The 24,577-nt window shown below is 50.8% G+C and overlaps 1 protein-coding gene across 3 annotated transcripts in view; it reads left to right on the plus strand.

Moving 5' to 3' along the window:
* EEPD1 (endonuclease/exonuclease/phosphatase family domain containing 1) overlaps positions 1-23,256 on the plus strand; it is a 110,536-nt gene extending 87,280 nt beyond the window's left edge. The window contains exons 4-9 of one of the 3 annotated variants that reach the window (XM_073899073.1): positions 3,438-3,596; positions 10,690-10,800; positions 14,223-14,357; positions 16,593-16,731; positions 20,955-21,149; positions 22,577-23,256. In XM_073899073.1, the coding sequence (XP_073755174.1) occupies positions 3,438-3,596; positions 10,690-10,800; positions 14,223-14,357; positions 16,593-16,731; positions 20,955-21,149; positions 22,577-22,776 (939 nt within the window). In that variant the 3' untranslated portion in view covers positions 22,777-23,256. The remainder of the gene's footprint in view (positions 1-3,437; positions 3,597-10,689; positions 10,801-14,222; positions 14,358-16,592; positions 16,732-20,954; positions 21,150-22,576) is intronic. The other 2 variants (XM_025873148.2, XM_073899075.1) reach the window with 2 other exon arrangements.
* The last annotated feature ends 1,321 nt before the right edge of the window (positions 23,257-24,577 follow it).

The raw sequence follows: 24,577 nt of genomic DNA on the forward strand, positions 1-24,577 counted from the left end.
CACATTTCCTATCGAAATTTTGGTTTAGCATTTCATCAGGAAGGACCGAATGAAACTGTGCTGTCAGTCCTCGTTGTTGGCATGTTTCTCAGGTGATGTGAAACTGTTAGAATCTGTGGAATGACATCTTCAGAGCAAACCGTGGCGTGGCCATCCCAATGTCTCTGCTCCGATGTGGGGTGCTTCACTCTGCCTGTAAGCTTTCCTACGCTCTCCTAAAATAGCCACAAAATCCTCCAAAACTCATTGCTATTTTCAGACCTGCTTCCACTTAGAATAATTAGTTTCAATCATTACTTGCTCGTTTAATGCCTAATTTGGGACAAAGTATTTATTTTATTTGTCCTAAAACTGTCTTTTTTAAGCTTCCAAGAGCCTCTATTCCAGGAATTACTGGGTGCCCTGCTCCTCTTCCAGGGGCTCAGTAACCATGTGGTGAAAACAACCGAGTCACCCAGTCCCGAGGTGGCCTTCCCCCGGGCCAGCACTGACCCCCTGTTCCCTGCCGGGCAGAGGGCTCTGTGACGGCCCTCGTCTGGGCTCACGCCTGGTGTTTGTTGAATGAACAGAGTGGTTCCTCTGCTTTACCTTCAACATCCAATCCATAGTCCAAGGCACTTTCTTTATTATCAACGTAAAATTCACATCCCATAAAATTAGCCATCTGAGAGCTCATTGCCATTTAGCACATTCACAGTGTTGGGCAACCATCACCTCTGTCTGGTTCCAAGACATTTTCATCATCAAAAAGGAAACCTGGTACCCCATAAGGAGTCACTCCTCCTTCTCCCTTCCCCTGGCCCCTGGCAACCGCCAGCTGGCTTTCTGTCTCTATGGATTTGCCTATTCTGGGCATTGCGGATAAATGGAATCATACAACATGGGGACTTTGTGTCTGGCCTTTTCGCTCAGTATAATATTTTTGAGGTTCATCCATGTCAGACAGGGATTAACATGTCATTCCTTGTCGTGGATCACTACCATTGCATTCTATGGAGATAGCACAGTTTGTGGATCATTCACTGGTTGATGGGCATGTGGGTTGTTTTTATCTTTGGGCTGTTGTGAAGGGTGCTGCTGTGAACATTCCCATCCTAGTACTGGTTTGAGTACCTGTTTTCATTTCTTGGCAGCCAGGTTATGCTTGTTTCATGATTATCTCTCAGACTTCTCCACTGCTCTCCCTTTAGTCAAACCACCCTCATATCTTACTGAGCTACCTAATTGACCTGGCCCTTCACCAGCCTGCATTCTACATGCAACTCGGTGGCCTTTTAAAAATGCAGATCTGTGGTTTGTGCCCTTCATCGATTTTAGAATTGCTCATAAGATAAGGAACAAACTCCTTGCAAGGCAGGCAGGGCTCTGCATGGCCAGGCCTCAGACATTCCTTTAAACTCATATCGCCATTCTGGCACTCACCATCTATGCAAGAGCCACATTGACCTTTCTGTCCTACAAACCCTCCATGTCTGTCCCACCACAGGCCGTTTGCATGTGCTGTTCCACTGCCTGGGTTGCTCTCTTCTCCTCTTTGCCCACTTAACTCTGTCTCATCCTTGAACATGACCCCACTTAACATCACAGCTTTGTTTAAGGCACCAGAGCGGGGTAGACATCCCACCGTGTTCTGGCCCGGCGGGGACACCTGAGGGTCCTCACAGATAGATGGACCACAGGACAAATTCTCTAAAGAGACAGTTTATTAAAAAAACAAAGCTAGAGGGAAAAAATAAAGGTGAAAGTTGTTTATCTGAAGTGAAAGAAACTGAACTATTTATGAAGATTCCTCTCTCTTATATCAGGGAGTTAAAAAAAGAAAGTGTCACTTCCTTTCTGATTGTACATTCTAGGGGCTTAAGCTTAATGTCTGTAGTCATCCACACTCTAGGCCCTGTGTTGCCGTCTGTTTATCATAGGTATGTATATTTAAATAAGCAAAGACCTCCTGATTTATTTTCAGAAATGAAGATGTTATCACTGTAAACACTAACTTACTGAGGATTTTTATTTAAACCCGTGGATGAAATGAAATCACTTTGAGCAGGTGAGGGTAGAATTGGTCTTACAGCAACTTTGTTAGGTGGTTTTAGGATGTTTATAGTGAAACAAAATGAGCTTCCAAAAAGCAGAAATTTCTTCCAGCCAACGAAACATCCAGCACCATGGGATGGCATGCCATGTCACATGTATAACAGCATGTGAGGAGTCCCGTGGAGTGGATTTAGAAGGGTTTGTAAGAGCGTGGCACAGTGGTAAGCAGGAAGAACAGAACACAGAGCCCTGTGTGTCTGTAGGAATAGACAGATGTATTGACGAAATCCATAGGAAACAGCCTGCGAGGAAATCCACAAAAGGTTAGCGGGGCGCACTGTGGCATGGTGGCATTCTGTGGTTCTCTGCTTTACAAGTTCTCCTATAATGAGCTGGTGTTCATTTATATCCCGACATAAGCTTCGATTTAAAGAGAAGGGAAAAAACCCCGCCACAAAACCATCACAGTCTTCACTCCCATCTAAGATTAAGAGTCTTCACATCCAAAGACCTTTGGAAAAGAAAAGAACCTTTGGAAGTGGCCCTGAGGGGCGACAGTGAGGGCTGATGAGGACAGTGGCGAGGGCAGTGTGAGTGTGGCTCTCTCCCCTCCCAACCTAGCTGCCACCTCCTGGAAATCTCCCCCTCTCTCTGCTTGCCATTTTACTGCTCCCGCTGCAGAAAAATGTCTCAATTGCCCTCGAAAGGCCTTTCCCCTCCTTTGTTTATTTTTAACTATCTTGTTCAGGAAACACGTGGTAAGTAACTTTTGGGAACACGGAGGAGCGGCTACCAGAACCCGCAGCGTTCTGTTGACAGGAGTGCATGTGGGTGTCCCTTTGCTTACTTTGTAAAAGCAGCTAATGATTAGCTGGTTGTGGAGGCTGAGGAGACCTCTCTTTGTTTGCTCTTTTTCCTCCTCAGCATGATAAGAATGTTTATTTATTTATTTTTTTAAAGATTTTATTTATTTGACAGAGACACAGCGAGAGAGGGAACACAAGCAGGGGGAGGGAGAGAGGGAGAAGCAGGCTTCCCACTGAGCAGGGAGCCCGATGCGGGGCTTGATCCCAGGACTTTGGGATCGTGACCTGAGCCGAAGGCAGATGCTTAACGACTGAGCCAAGGATGAACAATCATACAGAATTCCTTTCGGGTCCCCATGGAAAGCGCATGTTCACGGAGCTGATCTGGAAGTGTGCTCCCCCCACCCCCGGTGATGTAGGGGCTGTAAGGCCATTGTCTCCCTCCACGGGTGATGCAGGATGGGGTCTGAGCTTTAGAGTAGGGGCTGCCTTATGAAGCTCTGAGTGCTTGGGGATAAGCTACAGAACGGGCTCGTCGTGTCCGGCCCTGGTCTCTGCCAGGAGGAAGGCTGCGGTCTAATGCGTGGACCTCTCCAGAACCGCCGTGTCCCCAGGACCCAGGCCACCTGGGGCAGCGATGATGAAACCGCCTGTGGGACTGCGGCGCTTAGTTGCGGAGAGCCCCAGCTTTGGAATGCTTGTGGTGCCGTGCGCGCATGCGCGTGCGCACCCACCATCCCGTGGACCGGACGGCAGGTTCGTGTTTTCTGAGCTTTTTCTCCTCTGTGCGTTTCAGCGTTGGAGCTGGCCGCTCCTGGATTCTCGCCCCGCCCGGCCCACTTGCTGCCGGTGAGGGACCACGCCGTGTTGCTTTTCCGAGCGCTGGTTTCCTCCTGTGTCACATGGGAGTATTACTACCTGCCTCACGGGTTACCGTTAGGGTTACATGGGATAATCTGTGAAAAGCACTAAATAAATGTCGGTTCCTTGCCCTCCCCACTCCTTCTCTCTGGCTCTGTTTTTCGTACAGGATTCAGAAGCTGACCTGCTTGTAGATTATTGGCCACCTGTGTTTCTTACTGTGGTTGGATTGAGCCAAACCTAACCTATTAGAATTACTACCTATTAAAACTATGCTCTTACTCCGGGCAGTTTAGCGAGAGGTCTTTGGGTGGGGCCTAGGCCACGTGAAGGGAAGCCCATGGCGTTTTTGGAAGAGTGGAATCCATGCTCCCTGTTTGCGGGAAAGCATTTGGAAAGTTCACCCAATGTCCTGCCAACACAATCAGCTTCTCCGCCGAGTTCATGCAGCCGTTATCCCAGAGAAAGAGGGAGAAAGGAGTTTTAGTGTTTGTGAGAATCTTGTATTGCCTCTTCCCTCTTTATGCTGCCCTCACCCATCCCTCCTCTGTCTTTCCCTCTTCTCTCAGCCTGTCCTCCTGGAGTTCTAGAATCATACAGTTTGGGAGCTGGAAATACCCTGGGGTGGGGTCATCTCCTCCCGTCCCTACACTGTATAGATGGGGAGCCAAGAGCCAGGGTCCCAAAGCTCCTCCTCTTCTTGCAGCCCGGGAAGGTGGCCCTCTGAGGAAACTTGCAAAGCCAGGAGGAAACAAGCCCAGTTCTTTCTTTCAGTAATGGAAAATGGTAGTTGCTCAGTGAGTCCTCCAGGAGCCGAGAGAATGACCTGTGCTCGCTCTCTCCGCGGACTCGTGGCCCTCTAGGAAAGGACGTGATAGGCAGTGCTGTAGCTGTTTTGGGAGAGGGCTCAACGTCCTGGAGTCCCCCCACCCCACATCGCTCTCTGTCCCACGTTGCACCTGGATACATACCTGTGTTTGCCCTGACCTAAGACAGGGGCTTCATTCTTCTGTGATGGTCCTGGCTCTGTGGGAACGTAGGGGATAAGCCGATGAGCAAACTTTTTCTCTTCTGGAGAGATTGAGACAGAAGGAGGGTCTAAAGACTTTTCGCTTTTGCTCTGTGTCCATCTTACACGTGGTGTGTGAGCCCCAGCTCTGCAGAGAGGCGTGCCAGGGGCCGGTAAGACCTCTGAGAACCGTGAAGGCACTTAGAACCTAGGACAACCAAGCAGCGGAACTGAGGACACAGCTGCCCCATAGGCCTTCAAAATATCAACATCTTAAGGTCTAAATATCCCAGGAAAACTTTGTAATAGACTTGTTATACTTAGGCCAAACATGGTTAATATTTAGCTGACACTTAGGTATAATTTGCTTTTGCATTGGTATTTTCTCTTAGAGTACACTGACATTTTAATGACCTTAACCAATCTCTGGTTTTACTCTAAATGTGATCCTTCACCGATACCCTGTAGATGTACTGGCTTCTATTATTGTCTGTAACATTTCCGCCCTTGAAGATCCTGGCGAATGATAAGCCCTGCTTACTGTTAACATTACAAAAAACGTTGACTCTGTCATTTGCTCTGGTTTCTATAGTATTCAAATGGAAGTTCAGTCTCTTGACCTCCTACGGTCTAAAACAGGGACATCTTTATTGGATGATGGCAGTTTACCTTTTTAAAGGGAGAGCTCACCTGTGCTGCTCTATCCATCATTTACTGTGTTTTTAATGGCCGCCACTGAGTGTGCAGGGAAAATGAGTGGTTCACATGTGGAAAACTCATTGTCAAGGAGAAGTCACCTCCACACCCGGAAAAGCAAGCAAAACAAGCAACTCAAAGCAAAGCAAGTTTATCTGGAAATTTGACCCAGAGGCTTCTGAGTGAAAACACCCCTCTCCCACCATCCAGGAAGCAGGATCAGGGTGGCCGTTTGGAGTTGGCTTTTGAAATGCCTGCCAGTACCCTTGATGTTCTGTCTCCGGCTAACTGTGCGGTCACCACTACAACACATCTTTATACCTAGCTCACAGAACCCCGAGAGTCATTCTGACGTAACTGGACAGGGATGATGAAGGGACCCCTGAACTTGGCAGAATGCCTTTCCTATTTATGTTTCTCACTCAGGACCAGATGAGTAAGGAATAGCCATTTCAGGAATGGGGAGGGATGGAAAGAAAGAAAAAAGTCCAAAGGTCCACAAACAAAACACGGTTGGTGTCAAGTCTTGGAACCCTCCTGTCACTGCGGAGATAAGCAGAGTGAGCCGATTGAGGGCAGACCCAAGATGAGGCACACATCTCAAACAGAGCCAAAGGACTCTTTTCCTTTAGGACTTGACATGGCTAAATGCCAGCACCTTGGGCACCTTGTAGATCGGAGTTAACACGTCTGACTTTGAGGCCCCCTCTTGCCGAGCCAAAGAGTAGGGTGGATGTGGTGTTGATGATCAAGTGTTCTGCCATCTCAACCAGCTTGTTGTGGGGCCGCTGCTAAAGAATGATATCACCCCTGTTTGGATTGAGGCTAGAGAAACAAGTCCAGCCTGTCTTGGTTCTTGTGACTTATCCCGGGAGGGAGAAGCCATCCTTGGGATCCTCGAGAGCCATCCCTTTGATTCATTCATTCAGCCAGTATCTGCTGCATGTCTCCTGTGCACCATGCTGCGAGCCGGCTCCCTTCATGTTATCTCCCAGGATTATCTGAGAAGAGCCACAGTCAGATGCTTTCACAGTGTGGGGTGACAGCCGAGATGGTATGTTTGTTTTGAAGAGTCAAAACCGTCTTTCTGGACCACAGGTATGAAGAATATGAAGGCTGAGTTCAAAATCAGCGATTGTCAAACCTTGTCTGAGCTTCTCAAACTTTAAAATTGCTTGGGAGATCTTGTGAGTAGTGCCCAAATTGGCCCTAACCTCAGAGATTCCAAGTCGGCAAAGGATGAGGTTCACAAATCTGTGGTGTTAAAAACAAGAACCAGCGTGATTTTGAGGGAGGCAGGGGATGGGCTGACCCCCGGGATTTTAGAAACACATTTGTGAGGGGTAGTTTCGGGTTGTGCAGGTCAGTTACCTCGGAGACTTCTTCCCCATCATACACATCTCCCCATTTCCACCCTTTTCTGGCCTGGTGAGCCTCTTTTACTTGGGAGTGTATTATTGCTGCCTTCTGCTCTGTGGGCGAAGCAGAAAACTTGAGAACCAACTGTTGTACATAAAACGATTTTAGGCAGAGTTCAGATTGAGGGCTCTCAGAGGATGCTTTTGTTTTTCTGGGACATTTTTAGGAGAAAGGATGTTAAGGCTTCAGTGAGGCGGCTGGCCTCCGCTGGGCACCTGCCCTGCTCTGGCTAGTTCACCTGTCCAGCCAGGAGGTAGAGTAGCAGGAGGTAGATCTCAGTTCGGACCGTCCCCTCATGCTTACCCGCTGTGTAATCTTGAATCTAAACTCACATGAACTAACGTTCCTATGCTGCCCTTCACTCGGGAGTAACTGGTAGGCTGTCCGGCTCATGGGGGCTGGTGGGTAGGGGGGCTAATAGGGATGAGGTATACAAAACAGGAAGGTTCTGAGCAGGCTTCTCACACTTGCCAAACTTGTAAATCACTCTGGGATCTTGTGAAAATGCCTGTTTCAGTGCAGGAGGTCTGAGGTGAGCCTGAGACTTTGCATTTCTAATAGACTCCCAGCTGAGATCAACGCTGCCTGTCCATGGACCACGCTCTGAGTAGCAAGAATCTTTTTTTTAATTTCTTTTTTTTCCTCTGAGTACAAGAATCTCAGAGGTGCTCCTCAGGTTTGCTGTGAACTGGTAATGCCATCAACTAAAGTTAACAAACTGGCAATTCATTTTTTAGCCCTAGGAATGGAAGACAGTCCTACCCCTTACCTCCTGCCGATCATGCAGATGGGCAGAGAATGCTTCTAGCCATGAACAATTTTTTCCTGGTTCCTTCAACTATTAATTGTGGCCAATAACATAAGAACTACTGAAAAAGAGGGCATAGAGGGGGATCATCTAACTCTGTGGGCTGAGAGAGGTTTATCAAGAGCAAGGCTTCAGAGGTACAAAGTATAGATGGCCCTTAAGGTTCAGGAGTTATGGTTCCTTAAATCTCTTAAGAGTTTACCTGTGAAAGAAAGGCTTTTAGGTAGAAAACGAAAGGAGAATGTCTTTCCTCCATCCGATAACACCAGCTTTAAACTGTGTGAGAGTCACCTGGGGAGGCTGTTACAATGCAGATCACCTGGCCCCAGCCCAGAGTTTCTAATTCAGTCGGTTGGGGTGGGGCCCAAGAATTTGCGTGTTTAATGCGTTCCCAGATGATCCTAATGATCACATGTTGAGTAGCAGACTTGAGGCCCCCAAGGCCGTCGTCTCCGAGAGTGGTAAGCATGGAGCACAGTGTCAAGGACATCTTCCCGTTCTAACCCTTCCCATCAAAGGGGCATTGCCAGGAGTGTGAAATGTTTAAGCTGGGCTGGTGTTTGCTGTGTGAACGGGAGCTCCACCTGTCTTCAGGTATCTGAAGGCCCTGTGAGGGTTAGGAAAGATGAGATTTGTGGCGCCTACATGTAGCTCTTCCCAGCACAATGGGGCCCCCCAGGGACTGGGGCTAATAGAGCCCCTCCCCCCAGTGTACTTCCTGGGAGATTCTGGGGAGCATCCAGGTGCAGGACTCCCTGTGTGGAGAAGAGCGAAGCACCGGATGGGCATTAGGAGCTGTTCTCCTTTTTAATGATTCCCGGATTCGGCTCTAATGATCACTCAGCAAGCAAATGATTCCCCAGCAGGAAATTGGAGTACCTTTGTGGAGTACATTTCCTCGCTGGATCCCTAAAGTTATCGTCAATACATTCTGGCTGCATTTTCCAAAGTGCTTCATTTCCCATCCAAGTATGGCTTCCAGCCAGGACCATCTGGCCAAGGGGACCCATCTGGGGTGAAGGCCCCATTAGGAACAGCATTGTCCACAGCCACTCAGCCCTGATCAAAGCCCCAGTGACAAAATCCCAAAGAGAACACTTCTCAGGCAAACTCAAAGTCAGGTTCAAATTGAGGCAATTATTTACATAAGGAGCTGCAAGAAGTGTTTGTCATACACACGGATTTGAGGAGTTCCCTGGTTCACCAGCAGATGCTCAGAGAGGGTCCCTGGGCGCCATGCTCTGTGCCAGGTGAACTTTATAAAGGGGACTTGGGAACAGTCCCTGCTCTTATGTTGTGTATGGTCAGGAAAAGGCAGACATTTAATTATGTACCTGTCAAAGCAGAACCCCCAGAACAGCACATATCTAAAGTAGACCTCCCGTCATCCACCCTCCCTTATCCAGGGAGGGATGCCTCCTCTTCCCTCTTATGGCATAAGCCATGTGAGGGCACTCCCAGGAGCAGCTCTGTGCTGCGGGGCTGTCCCTGCGGGGGGCTGATGGCTGACAGCTGCTTGCCCCCACCCCCGCCCTGACCCCTCGCTGCGGGCGTGGGCAGCAGATGCTTCTGAGGGTCTGTGCAGCCACAGAGCCTCTCCCACCTTGGTGGGCATCAGAATCAACTGGAGGGCTTGTTAAAAACAGATCGCTGGGCCTCCCTCGCGGTTCTGATCCTGTAGGTCTAGAATGGGGCCAGAGGATTTCTAGCAAGTTCCCAGGTAAGGCTGACACTCGTGGGCCCTGGGCCACACCTGAGCAACCACAGGGGTAGTGCGTGAGCATGGCCATCACGACTTACCCAGGGACAGATGGACGGGGGTTGAATGACCGAGCGGCAGGAGAACGTCACAGCTCTGCCGGTGACCCAGGCGAGAGAAGATGGGGCTCTGAAACACGATGCAAAGGATGGAAATGCCAGGACCTGAGATAGGAATGGGGGGGGGGGAATGGCTTGGCTCTTTGGGAACTGCTGGGCTTGTGGTTTGTGGGGAACGTCAGATGGAAATGTGAAAAGGGTTCTCAGAATACCGTTCAAACCTCAGGAGAGAAATCTGAGCTGTAGGACAGATTCGGGGGCCTGTGGGACAGAGGTGTAAGCTGAAGCTGAGGAGCCAAGTAAGACTAGTTAAGGGCAGCTCACTGAAGAGAGAGTGGTGAGGTGCCCAGAGAAGGCCAGAACACCTGGAGGGCCGGGCAGAGAAAGAGGGGAGTGGCATGGCTCCCAGGTGCAGGAAGCAAAGGGACAGACAGACGATGTCACCAGGAAGGAGCAGAACCAAATGTGGGAGCGTCTCAAAAACTCAACCCAAGCATGACCCATTCTGGGGACCATCCTCCAGAGTCTGGGTGGTGTTTGAGGAGTGAGTTGGAGGAACTGAGCCACATATTTTGAAGCACATGGTTTTTTAACTCTTCATTGCCTTGGGCTGGGCAGTTTTCTTTTGCCTTGGTGACCCAGTGGCTTCATGGAACACACATAAGCAAAATGAAGCAGGCCCTGCCCACACATGTGGGGCACGGTAACCATCCATGGCCGTATGGCTTCCTTCTCTGAAGAGCATCAAGGTGAACAGTATGGTAGTTCAGGGTGAAGCTGGGCGTCCGTGTTGCCACCTCTAAGCTAGGCTCCGGGGAGAAAAGATACCATGAATTCCTCTTCCTCCCCATTTGATACCCCATCTGTACCACCCCCCCGCCCCTGCTCCCCAGGACCTTGAAACCACTGGTTTTACAAGGATAAGAAGGATTCCGACAACTCATTTTGAGCTATTTTTACTAGAGTGCTACAAAAAGAATTGATTTCTATGAACTGAGAGCCCCTCCCCCCCCCGGGGGGGGTAATTTTGTGTTTTTTGGATAGTTTATTTTTTAATTTGTGGGGCTTTTGAGTTCTCTGGGTCTTCACAAACCCTAAGAACACAGAGAGAAAGTCCGACAAGTCTCTGAAAAAGGCTGATGAGTCCGGTTCAGGCACTTCTTGGCCCCTCCGGCTGCCACTGGCTGCAGGTGCTTTAGGCAGGAACACACACACCGACTTGTGCTCTGTCTTTGCAGTTCTGTACGGAGCTAAACCAGCCTGTCCTGCCCAACATCCGCAAGTGGAAGGGGCCTCGGGGATGCTGGAAGGCCGTTGTTGCTGAGATGCCCTCCACTCAGCTCCAGAAGGTACCCTCCATCTGCAAAACCTGGATTTTATCTGCATCTTATTGCAACCTCCTTTTCCCCTAATCACAGGCATTTACAAATTTCCTTTGCCAGCATCCTCGGTGCAATTCTCTGTTTCTGCACATTTCTTAGCTCCTTGCCATTCATTTCAAAATGCCCTGGTTCCTGTTTCACGTTTAGCTCGGGAATGGACCGCTGCCCAGACGGAAATGGGAGTTTAGGGTGTTGGGAGGAGAGGAAAAATCCTGTCTGGAGCCAAGGCTGCAAATGGGGTATTTCTGTCCTTTGTCTTCTTAATCCCATCTCCACAGTTCCATCCGCTGCCAAGTTTGTGGAGAGCCCATTGTTCACTGACTGAAAACTTCAGATTTGCTTAATTCATACACGAAGCATTGGCTTTCAGTGGTAGAGATTGTGCGCATGGAAATGTTCTGTGGACGTTTTGAACAGATTTTCATTTTGAATGTTCTTTCGTTGGTATATCCCCTGTGGCTGTGGGCAAATTGCTGAAGGGGTCCGTTTCACTCTTACAGATCTATTCACGACTGATTTTTTCCTCACTTGGAATGTTCGATATTAGTGGGGTTTTAGATTTTAAAATAGACTTCTAATAGTTCATCATGAGTCAAACTGTCATTACATGGTTTTTCTATAAATGCACACGCTGTTTTTTTTCTCTAGTATACCTAACATGTTTATAACCACACAGGAATAGTGTTTATGTGAGTGATAGTGAGATGTGAGGCTTTTAAATTATAAATATGTACTGGATTAAAAGCATCCAGTCATTTATGGACAATAAGCTCTCTTTTTAAAGCTACTACTTAAAAATGTGATGTAAATCTGATTTCTCTGGGTTCTATGTTCTGGAGTGTAAACGGTTACTGTAGGTGACAGCCAACGTCCATTTCCCCATAGGCTGGAAATTAAGCCAGATTGGGACATATCTAGTCTTCACCTCTGTAGCCCATGGCTGTCCCTTCTCAGTCCATATAGAAATAATACCACCTCGCCTTCTTTAAAAAAAAAAGTATATATATATAGCACTTTATACATACGTAGGTTCACTAGGCTCTCATAGTCCATTTAACACTGTTTATCCACTGAGAAATCATCAGAAAGGTTACCACGTGCCAGACCCTGTGCCACATGCAGATACACATCTGTGAGAAAAACAGACCCAGGAACCCAGCCCTGCTTTGTTCTTAGTCCTTGCAAGCCCAGGGCAAGAATCCCTTCCGAGCTGATGGAGCCCCTCCCTCAGGAGCTCACAGCCTGTTGGAGGCATGAGGCAGGAACCCCTACTCCAGGTTGGGGTGGCAAGGCCGTTGGAAGATAGTATGCAGTTGCAGGGAGACCCAAGGTCAAGCCACTTCAACTTTTCAGCCTCAGTTCCTTCATCTCTAAAATGGGAGCACTCTCCCCTTCCTTTAGTCAATCACTGGGTTGCTGTAGGATTTAAAAAGATCATGTGCACTGAAATGCCCCATTAACCAAACACAGGCCAGGGCTCGCATGAGGCGGCAGGCTGGCCAGGCTGTGCCGACTGGAGGTCCATATACCTGTCTCAGGCTGCAGTTGGCTCATCACACCCTTGTTGCCATGGAGGCTGGTGGGCCTCGTGTGGACAAATCTCCCAATCTCTCAAAAGCTGCAAATACCTAGATTTTAATGTGAAATTTCCTGGCTTTTAAATATGGACACTTAAGCTAAAGTGTTTTTAAATGCTGTTTAGCAAATTGTGTCTGCGAGTCACACACATCCCATCTCTCCCCTGGACAACTGTGGGCAAGTGGCAGCCTCTGTTCAGGTCTCCAGTCCTCGCCCCACAGCTGGAGGGGTGTCTGTAGATGAGAAAACTACGCTCTGTACGACAAAACGACTTGCCCGTCCTCTAGCTGCCCCACGGTGGGGTCAGGCCCGAGCCCAGGTGGCGCTCTGGCGCTGACACCCAGATCTCTGGCTGCCCCGCGTGGAGGTGGGACAGTTCTTCCAGAGCCAGGGGCCGCCTGGGTCCAGGGGACCGGGAGAGGCTCCCAGAAGTGCCTGGTGCTGCTGGGCACACCAGTGAGCAGGTGCGAAGGGCAGCCTGAACAGGCCGGTGCCTACCTAGAGGGCTCGTTGGGCAGTGGCTAGCGCACACTGGGGAGCCACGGAAGGTTTTTAAGCAGAGCTGACCACCTGCATGGTACACTAGGAAGGTTACTCTGCCACCTCTGCTTGAGAAACAGTAAATGGGAAGATGACCCTCCAAAGTGGAAAGGGCAAATCCCACTTCCGTCACTTGATACCCGAGTAGACGCATTTAGAAAATGGAGGGCTCTGTGGTCCCATGGCGGAGTGACACAGCTGGCCCTGAGATCCAGGTCTTCCAGGTCTTAAATTGGGGCGCTCTCCAGGGAGCGGGCAGGCCTGTGGTTATAAATCTCAAAGTGCACAGCATGCAGAACACGGTTCCCTGTTCGTTCCTTCCCTCCTCCTCACCACGAGTTGGTCTAGTGGAGGTGCTGAGCCCAGCAAGGCATGGGGTTGGGACCAGTGCGGACACTGGGACTCGGCACAGGTCACTCAGGTTGCGCAGAGTCCCTTCCTCTCCTTTAGTAATACGTGTTGCTGGCCCCTCCAGCGATGCCTACAGATCCTACTGCTGATCTCTGGCAGCAGAGCCTCCAGATGCTGGGATAGAGTGGAGAGAGGAAGCTTTTCCTCTTTCCAGAAGGGACAGCAGCGAGAAGCAGGCAGATTCAGAGTGGCCCATCTGCAGGCAGAGTTGGCAGCGGTTAGCACCAGACCTCAGGACACTCCTGCCACCACCCACTGGCCCTCACAGGCCCTTGTTCCCGGGCTGGAGGCCCCTGTGTGGGCCCTGTCCACCTGCAGAGTGCCCTTGACTGGTTCTAAACCGTGGGGACTGTTAGCACTGACCTCCATCCATCCAGCAAACATATATGGAAGCTGCAACTAACCAGTAAGCAAAGCCAGCCCTTTGCAGTCTTCTGTTTGAATCTCAACATTGCTGTTTACCAGCTGTGGGATTTGAGGGAAGTTACTTAACCTCTCTGAGCAGCTGAGTCCCTGCCTGGTGGACATGGCTGTGAGTGCCCATCTCATGGGATGTGATGATTAAAAAGATAACTCTGTGCTTAGTCGGGGCTTCCCCTCCCTTCACTCCCCATAGCTACGCCTAAAACCCTGAAATCGGCAACATGGGAAATTTGGGGCAGAAGGCAAGGAGGAACGCACTGTGGCTTTTGGGGTATGCTTGTGTTTCAGAAACAGGCCCTGTGCATGTGATCTCAGGACCCAGTGCAGAGCCCCCCTTGTCTCTTCCTGGCTTCTCCTACCTTTTCTCCCCAGCTCGGGGCTGAGCCCTGCCACAAAACAGACTGGTCTCCAAACTGATGCCTCCTCTTCTCCTGCAGGGGGCCGGGTTCTCTGGATTCCTGTGGGATGCTGCAGCCGGGGTAGAGCTGAGAGATGCCACCTCGCAGGAAAATTCGCCTGGTAATGGGCACGGGAAGCCGATGGGGCCCAGCCTGTACCTTGCGCGGTTCAAGGTACCGTTGTGTTGCTGTGAAGGTCTACTTCTAAAATGGGGTCGAGGTGGGCGGGGGGAGTCCCTTTCTAAACTGTGATCCAGAGCAGCAGCATCTACTCTCTCCCAGGGTCAGGTCAGCATGTACTCTTGGGGTTCCCTTGACTGATGAACCTGTCCAGGGCAGGAATGAGAAGGATTCTGGGGGACTCTACCTCTGATGACTCTGGCGTCTGGACAGGAAGGAGAGCAGGTGGCTGGTTCCCAAACCTAACACACATCAGAATTACCTGGGGAGATTTTCTTAAAATCAGGGATTCCTGGGCTTCACCCCAAACACATGGAATTTCCGGGCTACGGCCCAGGACTGCCCATTTTTCAAAGACCCCGTTAGAGCTGCTTCATCCCTCTGACATTTGGAAATCACTGGACTAGAGGAAGCAGAGCTTGTCTGGAGACCCTCTTCTCCTTGCTAGGGGGAAGGGGCTGACCGTCAAGGGGCCATTGGGTTCAGAGGAGATTCAAGAGGAGCTTCTGTGCTGTGGGGCCAGGGCAACCCCACCCCTGACCTCTCCAGATGAGTCTTCCCCTGGCTGTCCCTGGGGAGTGTTCCTGAACAGCGAACCCTCAGAAGCGGGGCACAAGGAGGAAAAAGAAGCCAGCAGGCACCGGATCACCCAGTCGGCATTCAATTGACCCGATCCCCCTGGCGCTTACAGGGGGAAATCACAGGGCGGGGCAGGAGTGGGCCCTTGCCACAGAGCCTAGCAAGCCACCTGCTGGGTGTTCGAGGACCACCTTCTGTGTGCTCCAGAGCAGTTCTGGAGCCTGAGAGTTACCTCAAGCCACAGCACGGTCTCTGGCAGCCTCTGGCTGGGGCAGCCCATGTTCTGGGCGCTGTGTTTGCTCTGGTTGGAGTCTAGCCTAAGCTCATGCCCCTAGCTGCAAAGTTGCTGAGGTTCTGTGTGTGCACACACACCTAGGGGTGTCTGCAGGTTGTGCTTAGGAGACTGATGTGTAAAATCAGCCAGTTATCCTCTTTAGATCCTCCTAACGCCCCAGTGGGTGGTGATGCTTGCTCTGACCTGGCGAGGCCATAGCCAGACCAACCGGTGTCTCTCACATGCTGGCTGTTTTTAGTGGCCAATGAGAAAATGCTACGTCTCATCAGTTGTTGGCCCAGATCCTTCAAAGGGCCCAGACAGGAGTTCAGCCTCCTGTCCTTGTCCCCTTCTAGGCTGACAGGTGGTATGGTATGGAGATGGCGCTCGTCTCCAGCACCACCCCCACCCCCCGGCCGGATTTCCCTGCCTGTGGCCTCACGGTGGTTCCTCTGTGGTCAGAGCCACAGCTGCAGAGAGCTCTCCAGGCTGGGTGGTGGTGGGCAAACTGGGGTCACATGTGTAAGATGAAACTGGCAGCCTCCACTTCCTGGGGGCTCCCCCTGCACCCCCTTCCTCCTTGGCAGTGTTTAGTGTCTGTTACCATGACAAACAGAAGGGCAGGATTGCCAAACCCCGAGCAGCTGAGCAATGCTGCCGTGCTCAGCCCAGCTCTGACTGCATGTTCCTGTACCTGCCCACGCGGCACGCATCCTGGGGGCCGGGGGGCACCTGCCCGCCGTGGCACACACCCTGGACTGGGGGGGTGGCACCGGCCCGCCGTGGCATGCACACACGTACCCTGGGGGTGCAGGCCTGGGCATAGTCTGTGCTGCCGAGGTGCAACCGGCTTCCCTGTTTGACACATTTGAAATCTGGTGAAAGTGAACATCAGAGCAGAGCGGTCTCTGGAGGGGAAAAAGTGGGGGGGGGTGGGGGGGTGGAAAGGAGGTGGGTCCCAGAAGGGCGTCCTGGCAGAGGGATCCCAGGTGGGCCCTAGAGGGTGAGAACCCAGTCTTGGTTAATGACCAGCTGCTAGAGCCGCCGCCTCCTCCCTTGTCGTTGCTTAAAAGGGAAAAAAAAAACAAAACTTGACATTTCCAGATGTGCCTGGTTTTCCAGACTCTAAGTTGGAGTAGAGGATGTGATGTAGGAGGGTGGACTGATAGAACAGGGTAAGTTTTGGTCCTCCAGGTGCCTCAGAAAAAAATCTAACCCTGAACCACCTTGCGTTAGCGCTTGGCATGTGGACCACCCTGGTTTGTGTTCACTGTTGTCAACGTCGTGCAAGAAGCTGCTTGTAAGTCGGAAGTAATGAATACAGGAAATATGAACATCTAAGCCTGTCTGTGTTGCTTTGTTTCCTCTTGCCTCAGGTGGGAAGTAATGACTTGACCCTTGTGAACCTTCACCTGGCGGCCTTGACCCTCCCAGGGGGCGAGAATCCTAGCAGGAATCACAGTGACAGCCACCGTTTGGCTGGCTTTGTACAGACCTTGCAGGAAACCCTGAAAGGTAGGAAATGCTCTTTCTCCATGGCTGGGCCAATAGCTCCCAAATTCTGGAGGGCAGGCATGGGGTTGCTGCTTCTGAGCATCTCTCCAATCCCTAAGGCTGACCCTGGCTGTCAGCCGCGGTGCACACTGAGGGTGCAGAAGACTGCCACCCCTGTGCATGGTGACATCTTTGTTTCAGCAGGCCTACCATGCATGTCCCATGGTATCGGCTTTGGGGCTCTTCTAGCCTCTTTTTGATGGAAAGGATTTGGCGGGGGGAGTGATGACACCTTCCTTTGCGACCAGTCCTCCTGGTTCAGCTGCCGCTATGGTGGTACCACACGCAGACTTGCACGTGCTCATCTTGTGAGAGCGAGACCGTGGGTGACAGGGGACTGGGAAAGTCCTGGTGAGCACAAGTAGGCTTTTTCTCCCTGATGGGATGCAGGTCACTCTGAAGGAGCCCCGGCACTCTCAGGAAATCTGGATGTTCATCTTGGCTCTTTCAGTAGCTGTAGGACCTCAGGCGAGCCCCCACACGACTTGAAGCCCATCTGGTCGGCGGGTAGCTGGTGCTCACCTCCCAGGGGCGCCCGGTGGGCTCGGTGACTGTCCGTGGACAAACCAGGCACATAGTAGGGGCTCAGCAGACAGCAGCTGACTCAGAAAATACCAGAACGCTGAGAAGAGCAGAGCTTCAGGAGGGAGTTGGGTCTCTGGGTTATCACTCAGGCTCTGCCCCAGTGATACAGAAAGTTCTCATGTGCGGGGTTTACTGGAAGGAAAAGTTGCCGCTGCTGTGACGACTGGGCTCTTGTCAGCTTGGCTTGGCTATTCAGAGCCCTGCCCTTCTTTAGGTGAGGGTTTCCAGCGGGAGGCCTGTAATTCTCTTCCACGCTCACCAAAATTCTCTCGTTTTCTAAGCTTTTTGCAGGTTAGATGGGCCCCTCCCATGGGTGATTCATGAGCATCCAGCTATAAAAATAATTTGGTCACATTATAAATTTACATCTTAAAAAGTTGTTTTGGTTGTAGCAAAGTATGTAGGACGTGACATTCACCATCTTGACCACTTTTAAGGGTATGGTTCGGTGGCATTACATACATTTACATGGTCTTACCACCATGCCATCCATCTGTCTGCAGAGTGTTTTCATCTTTCCAAACTGAAACTCTGTGCCCGTTCAGCATGAAGCCCCCGCTGTCCCCTTCCCCAGCCCCCTGTGACCGCCCTTCTCCTTCCTGGCTCTATGAATTCGAGCACTCCGGGGACCTCCGCCAGGTGGGATCGTGCGGTATTTGTCCTTTTGCTGCTGGCTTACTTCACTTACATTAGGTCTTTATGGTTCATCCACAGTGTAGTCTGTGTCAGAGTTTCCTTCCTTTTTCAGGCCAAATACTGTTTATTCCATTTCTGTCTCTACCGCATTTTGTTTATCTACTCATGGTCTTCTGGCTGTTGTGAGTAGTGCTGCTCTGAACATTGATAGGCAACTTACATTTTGAACCAGGATGTGCTGTGGCCAGTGTTCTACTTCGCTTAGAGGAGTTGTGGGGCTTAAAAAAAGTCAGAAAGGTGTTTAAGATGAGATACTCCACCCAAGAAGCATCTCTGTGGGAAATTGTTCACCCACAGTTAGTTTCTAACCTATTAAAAAGGATGACCTGATAGCCTTTAACATCTCTGGACGTTTCTATTGTTCTCCACCTCAAGCTCGTCCTTGTCTGTACACGGAAGCAGAAAGGGAAAATGCCGGTTCATAACTTCTCTGGTAACTTCTTACTATTTTTTTCTGACACCCAGAGAGTGAGCAGGTTATTGTACCAAGTTGCCAAGGGGACTATTGATCCCCAGCCTGTCTCACCTTGACTTGTCCTGGTATGGTCGGTGACTCATGTTCCCTGTGTCCTTGTGCTTATAACAAATACCCAGTTAATAGGTGACACAGCAGGCCCAAGGATTCAGGAAGCACTCCAGCCTGCCCAACGTGCAGGGGCCAATCGATTATTAGCAGAGGTGGTGGGGCTAAAACAAAGACTGAGCTTTTTATCCCATAGCCTCTCTGTCAGAGCAAACAGAAGCAATTTGATTAGCAAACTCTAGGCCTTTCTGCCTTGGTCTGGAATGTGTGTCTGGGTTGACATGAGCGTATGGGCCAGTCCTCTGATGGAGTGTTCTTTCAGACCCTCTGCCCCCCCCCCCCACGCCGGGACTCACTCTGTGAACTCCACTAGAGTGAAACACGGTGCGTAGTCATGCCTGGCATCTGGCTTGGACCATCCCTCAGTGGGGACCAGCTTCTGCTGTTGTCGCTGGCATTCTACAAATCTGGGGACTGTCTGAGGAAATCTGCCCCAAGCGTTCTCCCCTTACTCCTGGGAACCAAGGAGCCCACCCCAGGCAGATGGCTTTCTAGGAGAGTTCAGTTCTCTGCGCACCTGCGGATTCTCAGAGGCAAGGACCGTGTCGATGTCCTCAGCGACACCAATTTAATGGAAAGCAGATGAGTCGTAGATCTGGCTGTGCCCATTCAGAAAGAGAGCTGTTAATTTTCATTCTTGAAGTTACACAGAGAGCTGGCTTTGTTGACCTTTGACACCAGCATCTCTCCTAGTTTCAGAATTGGCTTTTTTGGCCCAGACTTTTTCAGGTCTGCTTCCCAATGGAAACTTCTCTCATTATATGGGAACCTTCTGCCTCTTCTCTAATAACGTTCAGTTTTTCTTGTTATTTAATAAATATAGCATCATTCTCTTCTTTCCTTTCAAAAAGTACATCTTAATTCTGGGGTTTTCCTCATGCCTCATTCATCCATTCATTGCATACGTGTTTATCGAGTGTCTGCCATGCAGCAGGCCTTGTTCCAGGCACGTGGGATTTTGTGAAGAACAGCCACCCATGTCCTCGTGGCTCTTCCGTTCTAGCTCTTTGTGAAGAGCACTGGACTTGAGGCCTGGCCTGGTGAGTTGGAGCAAGCCATTCAGCCTCTCAGGGACTTAGCTCCTTACCTGTGGAGAGGGCCCAATACCAGGTGAGGGCTCACGGACGGGCATCAGCACTGGTCAGGTAGGAGTTGTTCTCAAGTCTTTTCCTGTTGAGGTCGGCACTGATTTCTCAGGACCGCGTGAGCTTGCCCTGCTGTGGGCACCAAGGTCGTTGAGATAGAGCGTAGAGGTACCATTACATCTCTGTAGGCCACACAGTGGGGCCACAAGAGTCTTCCATCCCATCCCCTTTTTGTCCCTCCTGGCCTCTAGTGGTGGGGGGTGACCTCTGCAGGGCACGAGTGCCCTCTGCTGGTAGCTTGTGTCATTTCATGTCAGATTTCTTTGCCTCTAGCTAATATTGCTGCAACCTATTGGTGTCCAGGAAAATGATTTGCTGAGTGTCTCAGATATGTTTGGCTCTCATTCATGAACTGCTTTCCTCAAAACTTCCCTTGCAAGTTAGGACGGGAACACTGCTCCCCACAATAATGTGGCTCCCCTGAGGGAACCTGGAGACCGGAAGTAATGGTTAGGCAGAGACGATGGGAATCCCAGAGCTTAGCTGGGGTCCACTGTCCTCTCAGAATGTCTGCTCCATCTGGGAAATACTTTACGATGACTCCACTTACTCTCGTGTACATCCAGCAATGGTAGAAATGTTGGAAATACTTTAAAGAGAAAACCTTTCCACTCTGGCCCTGTATTAGTCGGTTAGGGCCGCCATAACAAAATACAACAGTCTGGGTGGCTTAGACAATAGAAATGTATTTCCTCATTCCAGTCCTGGGGGCTGGAAGCCTGAGAACAAGGTGTGGGCAGGGATGGTTTCTCCTGAGGCCTCTCTCCTTGACCTGTAGATGGCCACCGTCTTGTATCTTTGCACGGTTTTCCCCACTGTACCCAGTGAATGTTTGTCAAGCTCTTATTAAATAGCCAGGCGAGGCCCTCGGGCTTTTTCTTCCATGAGATTTGGAGCACGTGAGCTGGAACAGGAGTGATCTCTGTATCACGTAGCTCTCCTTTTCCAAATATGTTACTAACCTAATCTTAGAATCCTGTGGTATGTTGGGGGTTTTCTTGGTTTTTTTGTTGCACAAGGTATTTAGAAAAATTGGAAGAACAAGAAACAGACGCATTCCTGACCCTGGGGAGTCCAGTCAGAGACTCGAGATCCCAATTTGTGGGCTGTGATCAATATTGGGTTTCCCTCCCTCCGCCTCCTGAATGCCTGATCCTTCTTTCTTCCTCCTGCAGGAGAAAAAGACATGATTTTTTTAGGGGATTTTGGCCAGGGTCCTGACAGCAGTGACTATGATATCTTGAGGAAAGAAAAATTCTACCACCTGGTCCCTGCGCACACCTTCACCAACATCAGCACCAAGAATCCCCAAGGCTCAAAGTCTCTGGACAACATCTGGATCAGTAAAAGCTTAAAGAAGGTTTTCACAGGTAAAACAGAGGTCACTCAGTCTTTCTCCTGTTCAGAAATGGAATAAGAGAGACTTGTCCAAACTGACAGTTCCAGATCCTTTGGTTTGATAACTCTGGTCGGGAGTTCTGTTACCTCCTCTGTGGGCATTTACAGGATTATATAGGGTTTAGGCACCTCTGTCACTATCATTCAAACAGAGCCACTCTTAAGAGTGAAGGGGGGCTGTGAAAAATTATTAAAAGGCATTCACTGATCTTCAGCAGGGGCAAACCTGGTTCTAGGCCAGTAGAGTACCGATTCTGAGACGAACCAATAGCTTACTGTAATTTTAAGGACACTTAGTCATTTAGCAAGCGTTCCTCAAGCCTCGTCACATGCAGGCGCTGTGTTGTGGCCTGTGGTTTCCTGACCCGCTGTCGGTGCCCCGAGAAGCAGCCGTTGAGGATGAGCAGACACCTCTCAGAGCATCCTCAGCATCCTCCCAGGATGCTCTGCGTGCTTTACCCGGACCGCATGAGGACCAGGGTGCAGTGGGTAATCTCAGCGCTACGAAGCAGTCCCTGCCACCCCCAAACCAGTAAGCTGCCGAGCAGACTTTGGGTCAGGAAACAATTAGTCAGAAATAGGACAGTGACAGGTAATGTCTTTTGATGGACAGGAACCATGGTTCTCAATCCTGCCTGGCTGCTTTGCTAAGGCCCAACGTGTTATCCATATTATACTTCAGTGAGACTTTGACAATGTGTGAAAGTATCAGTTCTGGAGTTGACCTGGGAGCACCTCATGGGCAGCCAGGCCTGAGATCCTTAGCAGCAGAATTTCCAGTCCAGACTATGTCACCAGCTTCTTGCACCTCTCTCTCTGGGTGCTGCTTTCCTGTTGGACTGTGTTGGGTGCGGGTCTGAAGGATGAAGGAAGTGGGTCCCAGGGGGAGTGACGATCATCCAACTAGGTGAGATACAGTTTGCTTGAAAGGCACGGCTGGCCAGAGGTCGGCCCCAGCTGGCCCGGGGTGCCAGGAGGGCATGCTCTCATCAGAAGAGAATACAGGGCCAAAAGGAAGTCAGAAGTCATTTCATCGGTCCCCTTGCTATGAAATTCTAGAAACTCAGGTTCAGGGATGAGCAAAAGAACTGAATAGGCAATTTCTATGTCTTCTTTGGAAAAAAATGTCACCGTGTATGTGAAAAGACACTCAGCATCACTCATCATCAGGGAAATGCGAATCAAATCCGTAATGAGCTATCACATCACTGAGAGACATTTGACCCTGCATCAGATATTTATTCTTGCTGCTGACGTTTGCCCCGGCAGGCTGGGTATCTGAGGGGTATTGTCAGGGCATCCTGGCTAGCAGAGCTGTGGCAGAGGCCTCCACCCGCCAGCCCATGGTCCCCTCTGGCCCCAGGCCTGATAGCTGGGTCTCTCTTCCCTCTCCCTCCAGGTCACTGGGCCGTAGTGAGAGAAGGCCTCACGAACCCTTGGATTCCAGATAACTGGTCCTGGGGCGGAGTGGCTTCTGAGCACTGCCCCGTGCTGGCTGAGTTGTACACCGAAAAGGATTGGAACAAGAAGGAAGGCCCTCGGAACGGCAACGGGGTCCCGTTGGAGCGAAGTGAAGCCCACATTAAGCACGAGCGATGATGGTGCCCAGTCTGTCTCTCCCCCTCTGAGCCTGGAGGGCCCCAGGCGAGGGAGTTCACCCTTCTAGGTGAAGACGCAGAGCCAGAACTGCGGTTTTGGTTTTCAGCTTGACACTAGCCCCTGGGCCTCGACCTGCCTGCCTTCTCTGTGGACGTTCTTGGACCATCAGAAGCACAGTGGGGAACCGAGATGTCTTGTAACCTGGGGATGCCGTCCCCCTCCGCATACGTGGGCAGGCTGCTGCCCCTGGGTGGCAGCATGCACAGAACCCTAATGGGGCTGACGGGGCAAGAGAGGGCGGTCTCAGGCCGCCAGGCCGGGTCTGAGCCATGCCAGAAGCGCTCGTTTCTGACCACCGGTCCATGATGCTCTGGCAGCAGATTGCATAAAGCTTTTAACTGTGAGCTGAGCACTCTTCTCAAATATTTTGAGTGGTGACTTTTAGTTTTGTTTTGAAAAAATAAACAGAGATGAACCTGCCTGGTTGCAGTGAGCGTCCCGGGGGTGGGTTCCCGAGCTGCGGGTGTTCTGTGCCCACTTCCAGTGCCTCTGTGAGGCTGTGGTCCAGGAAGCGTGCTCCTTTACACCCCCCACTTCGCAGAGATGCCTCTTACACCCCTGTCGATCCCCTGAGGTCACCAGAAAATCCTTCTAGGACCTTCTCCCTCCTAGCGTGTCCTTTATCTTCTGACCCCTTTGCTAGACTGTCTTGTACCTCGAGCACCATTTGTGCCTCCGGACATTCAGCATAGGTCCCCTGGTGCTGGATTAGAATTCTCTCAGAATGATCCCACTTCCTCCCTCCCTCCCCACCCACTTTCATCTTCAATCCGATTCCTAGCCCAGAGCCGCCGCATGGTGATTCTGAGGACGATCTGTTGATTCTGGATCTACAGGAAGCTAAGCCTGGGAGTATTGAAAGAGGGTTCATTTTTGTGGGGGTTGGGGGTGGGCAGGGGGACATGCCCATGCCAATGGCCCCTAGATACCCCCTCCCTTAGCTGGTGTGGTTCTCCCTCAGGTCTCCTGTGAGACCAGATTATAACACCCATTTTACAGCCAAAGAAACCAAGGCTTAAAGAGTGCTTAACCTTCTGCAGGTCACATAACCGGTAAGTAAATAGATGGGATCCAAACCCAACCCAAAAGCCCATGCCCACGTGTCCATTCTCTGCTTGCCAACACCAATGCCATGAAAGCAGCAACACTGATAGTGAATGTGTGAATCATGAGCCTAGATTATGAGTTATTCCAGGTCACCATGGAAGCTGGGGGTTTATTCCTCCCTCCACGCTGAAAACGTGGTGTGGACCAGTACCCAGAAACTGTTGTCGCCACACAGTGTGAACCCAGTGGCTTGGGGCTGGGACTACATGCAGTGAAAGAGGCTTCTTTTCCACCAAAGACCATCTTTTGGACCACCCAGCTCCAAGGAGCATCACTGACTGTGGGCCCAGGAGGGAAGTCCTCCGGGCGCTCCAAGGGTGCCTGGGCATCAGCCGTGCCGCTCCGAGGGACCATCTCCAGTGGGAGGGTGAGTAGCGCCTCTCCCCTAGGCTCAGACTATGCCATTGGAAGCACAAATGAGCCTGGACCAAATGCACTCCAATTAGAGGGAAAAGGCGGGGCAGGGAGGAAAGAGTGCTTCCCAACAGGGCAGACCTTTTTCGGTGCCTCGATCTAAAGCACAAACTTCCACCAGCATTCACCAGCCAGCTGCGCCAAATCCTTTTAGCCAGATTGGCTTTTGCCCCCAAACTGAGGAAAGAACAGGCTTAAGTGAGAGGAAGGGAAAATAAAT

This window comes from Callorhinus ursinus, unplaced genomic scaffold, assembly GCF_003265705.2.
Source record: "Callorhinus ursinus isolate GAN/ISIS: 27379988/994484 unplaced genomic scaffold, GSC_fseal_2.0 scaffold12, whole genome shotgun sequence".
NCBI lineage: Eukaryota > Metazoa > Chordata > Mammalia > Carnivora > Otariidae > Callorhinus > Callorhinus ursinus.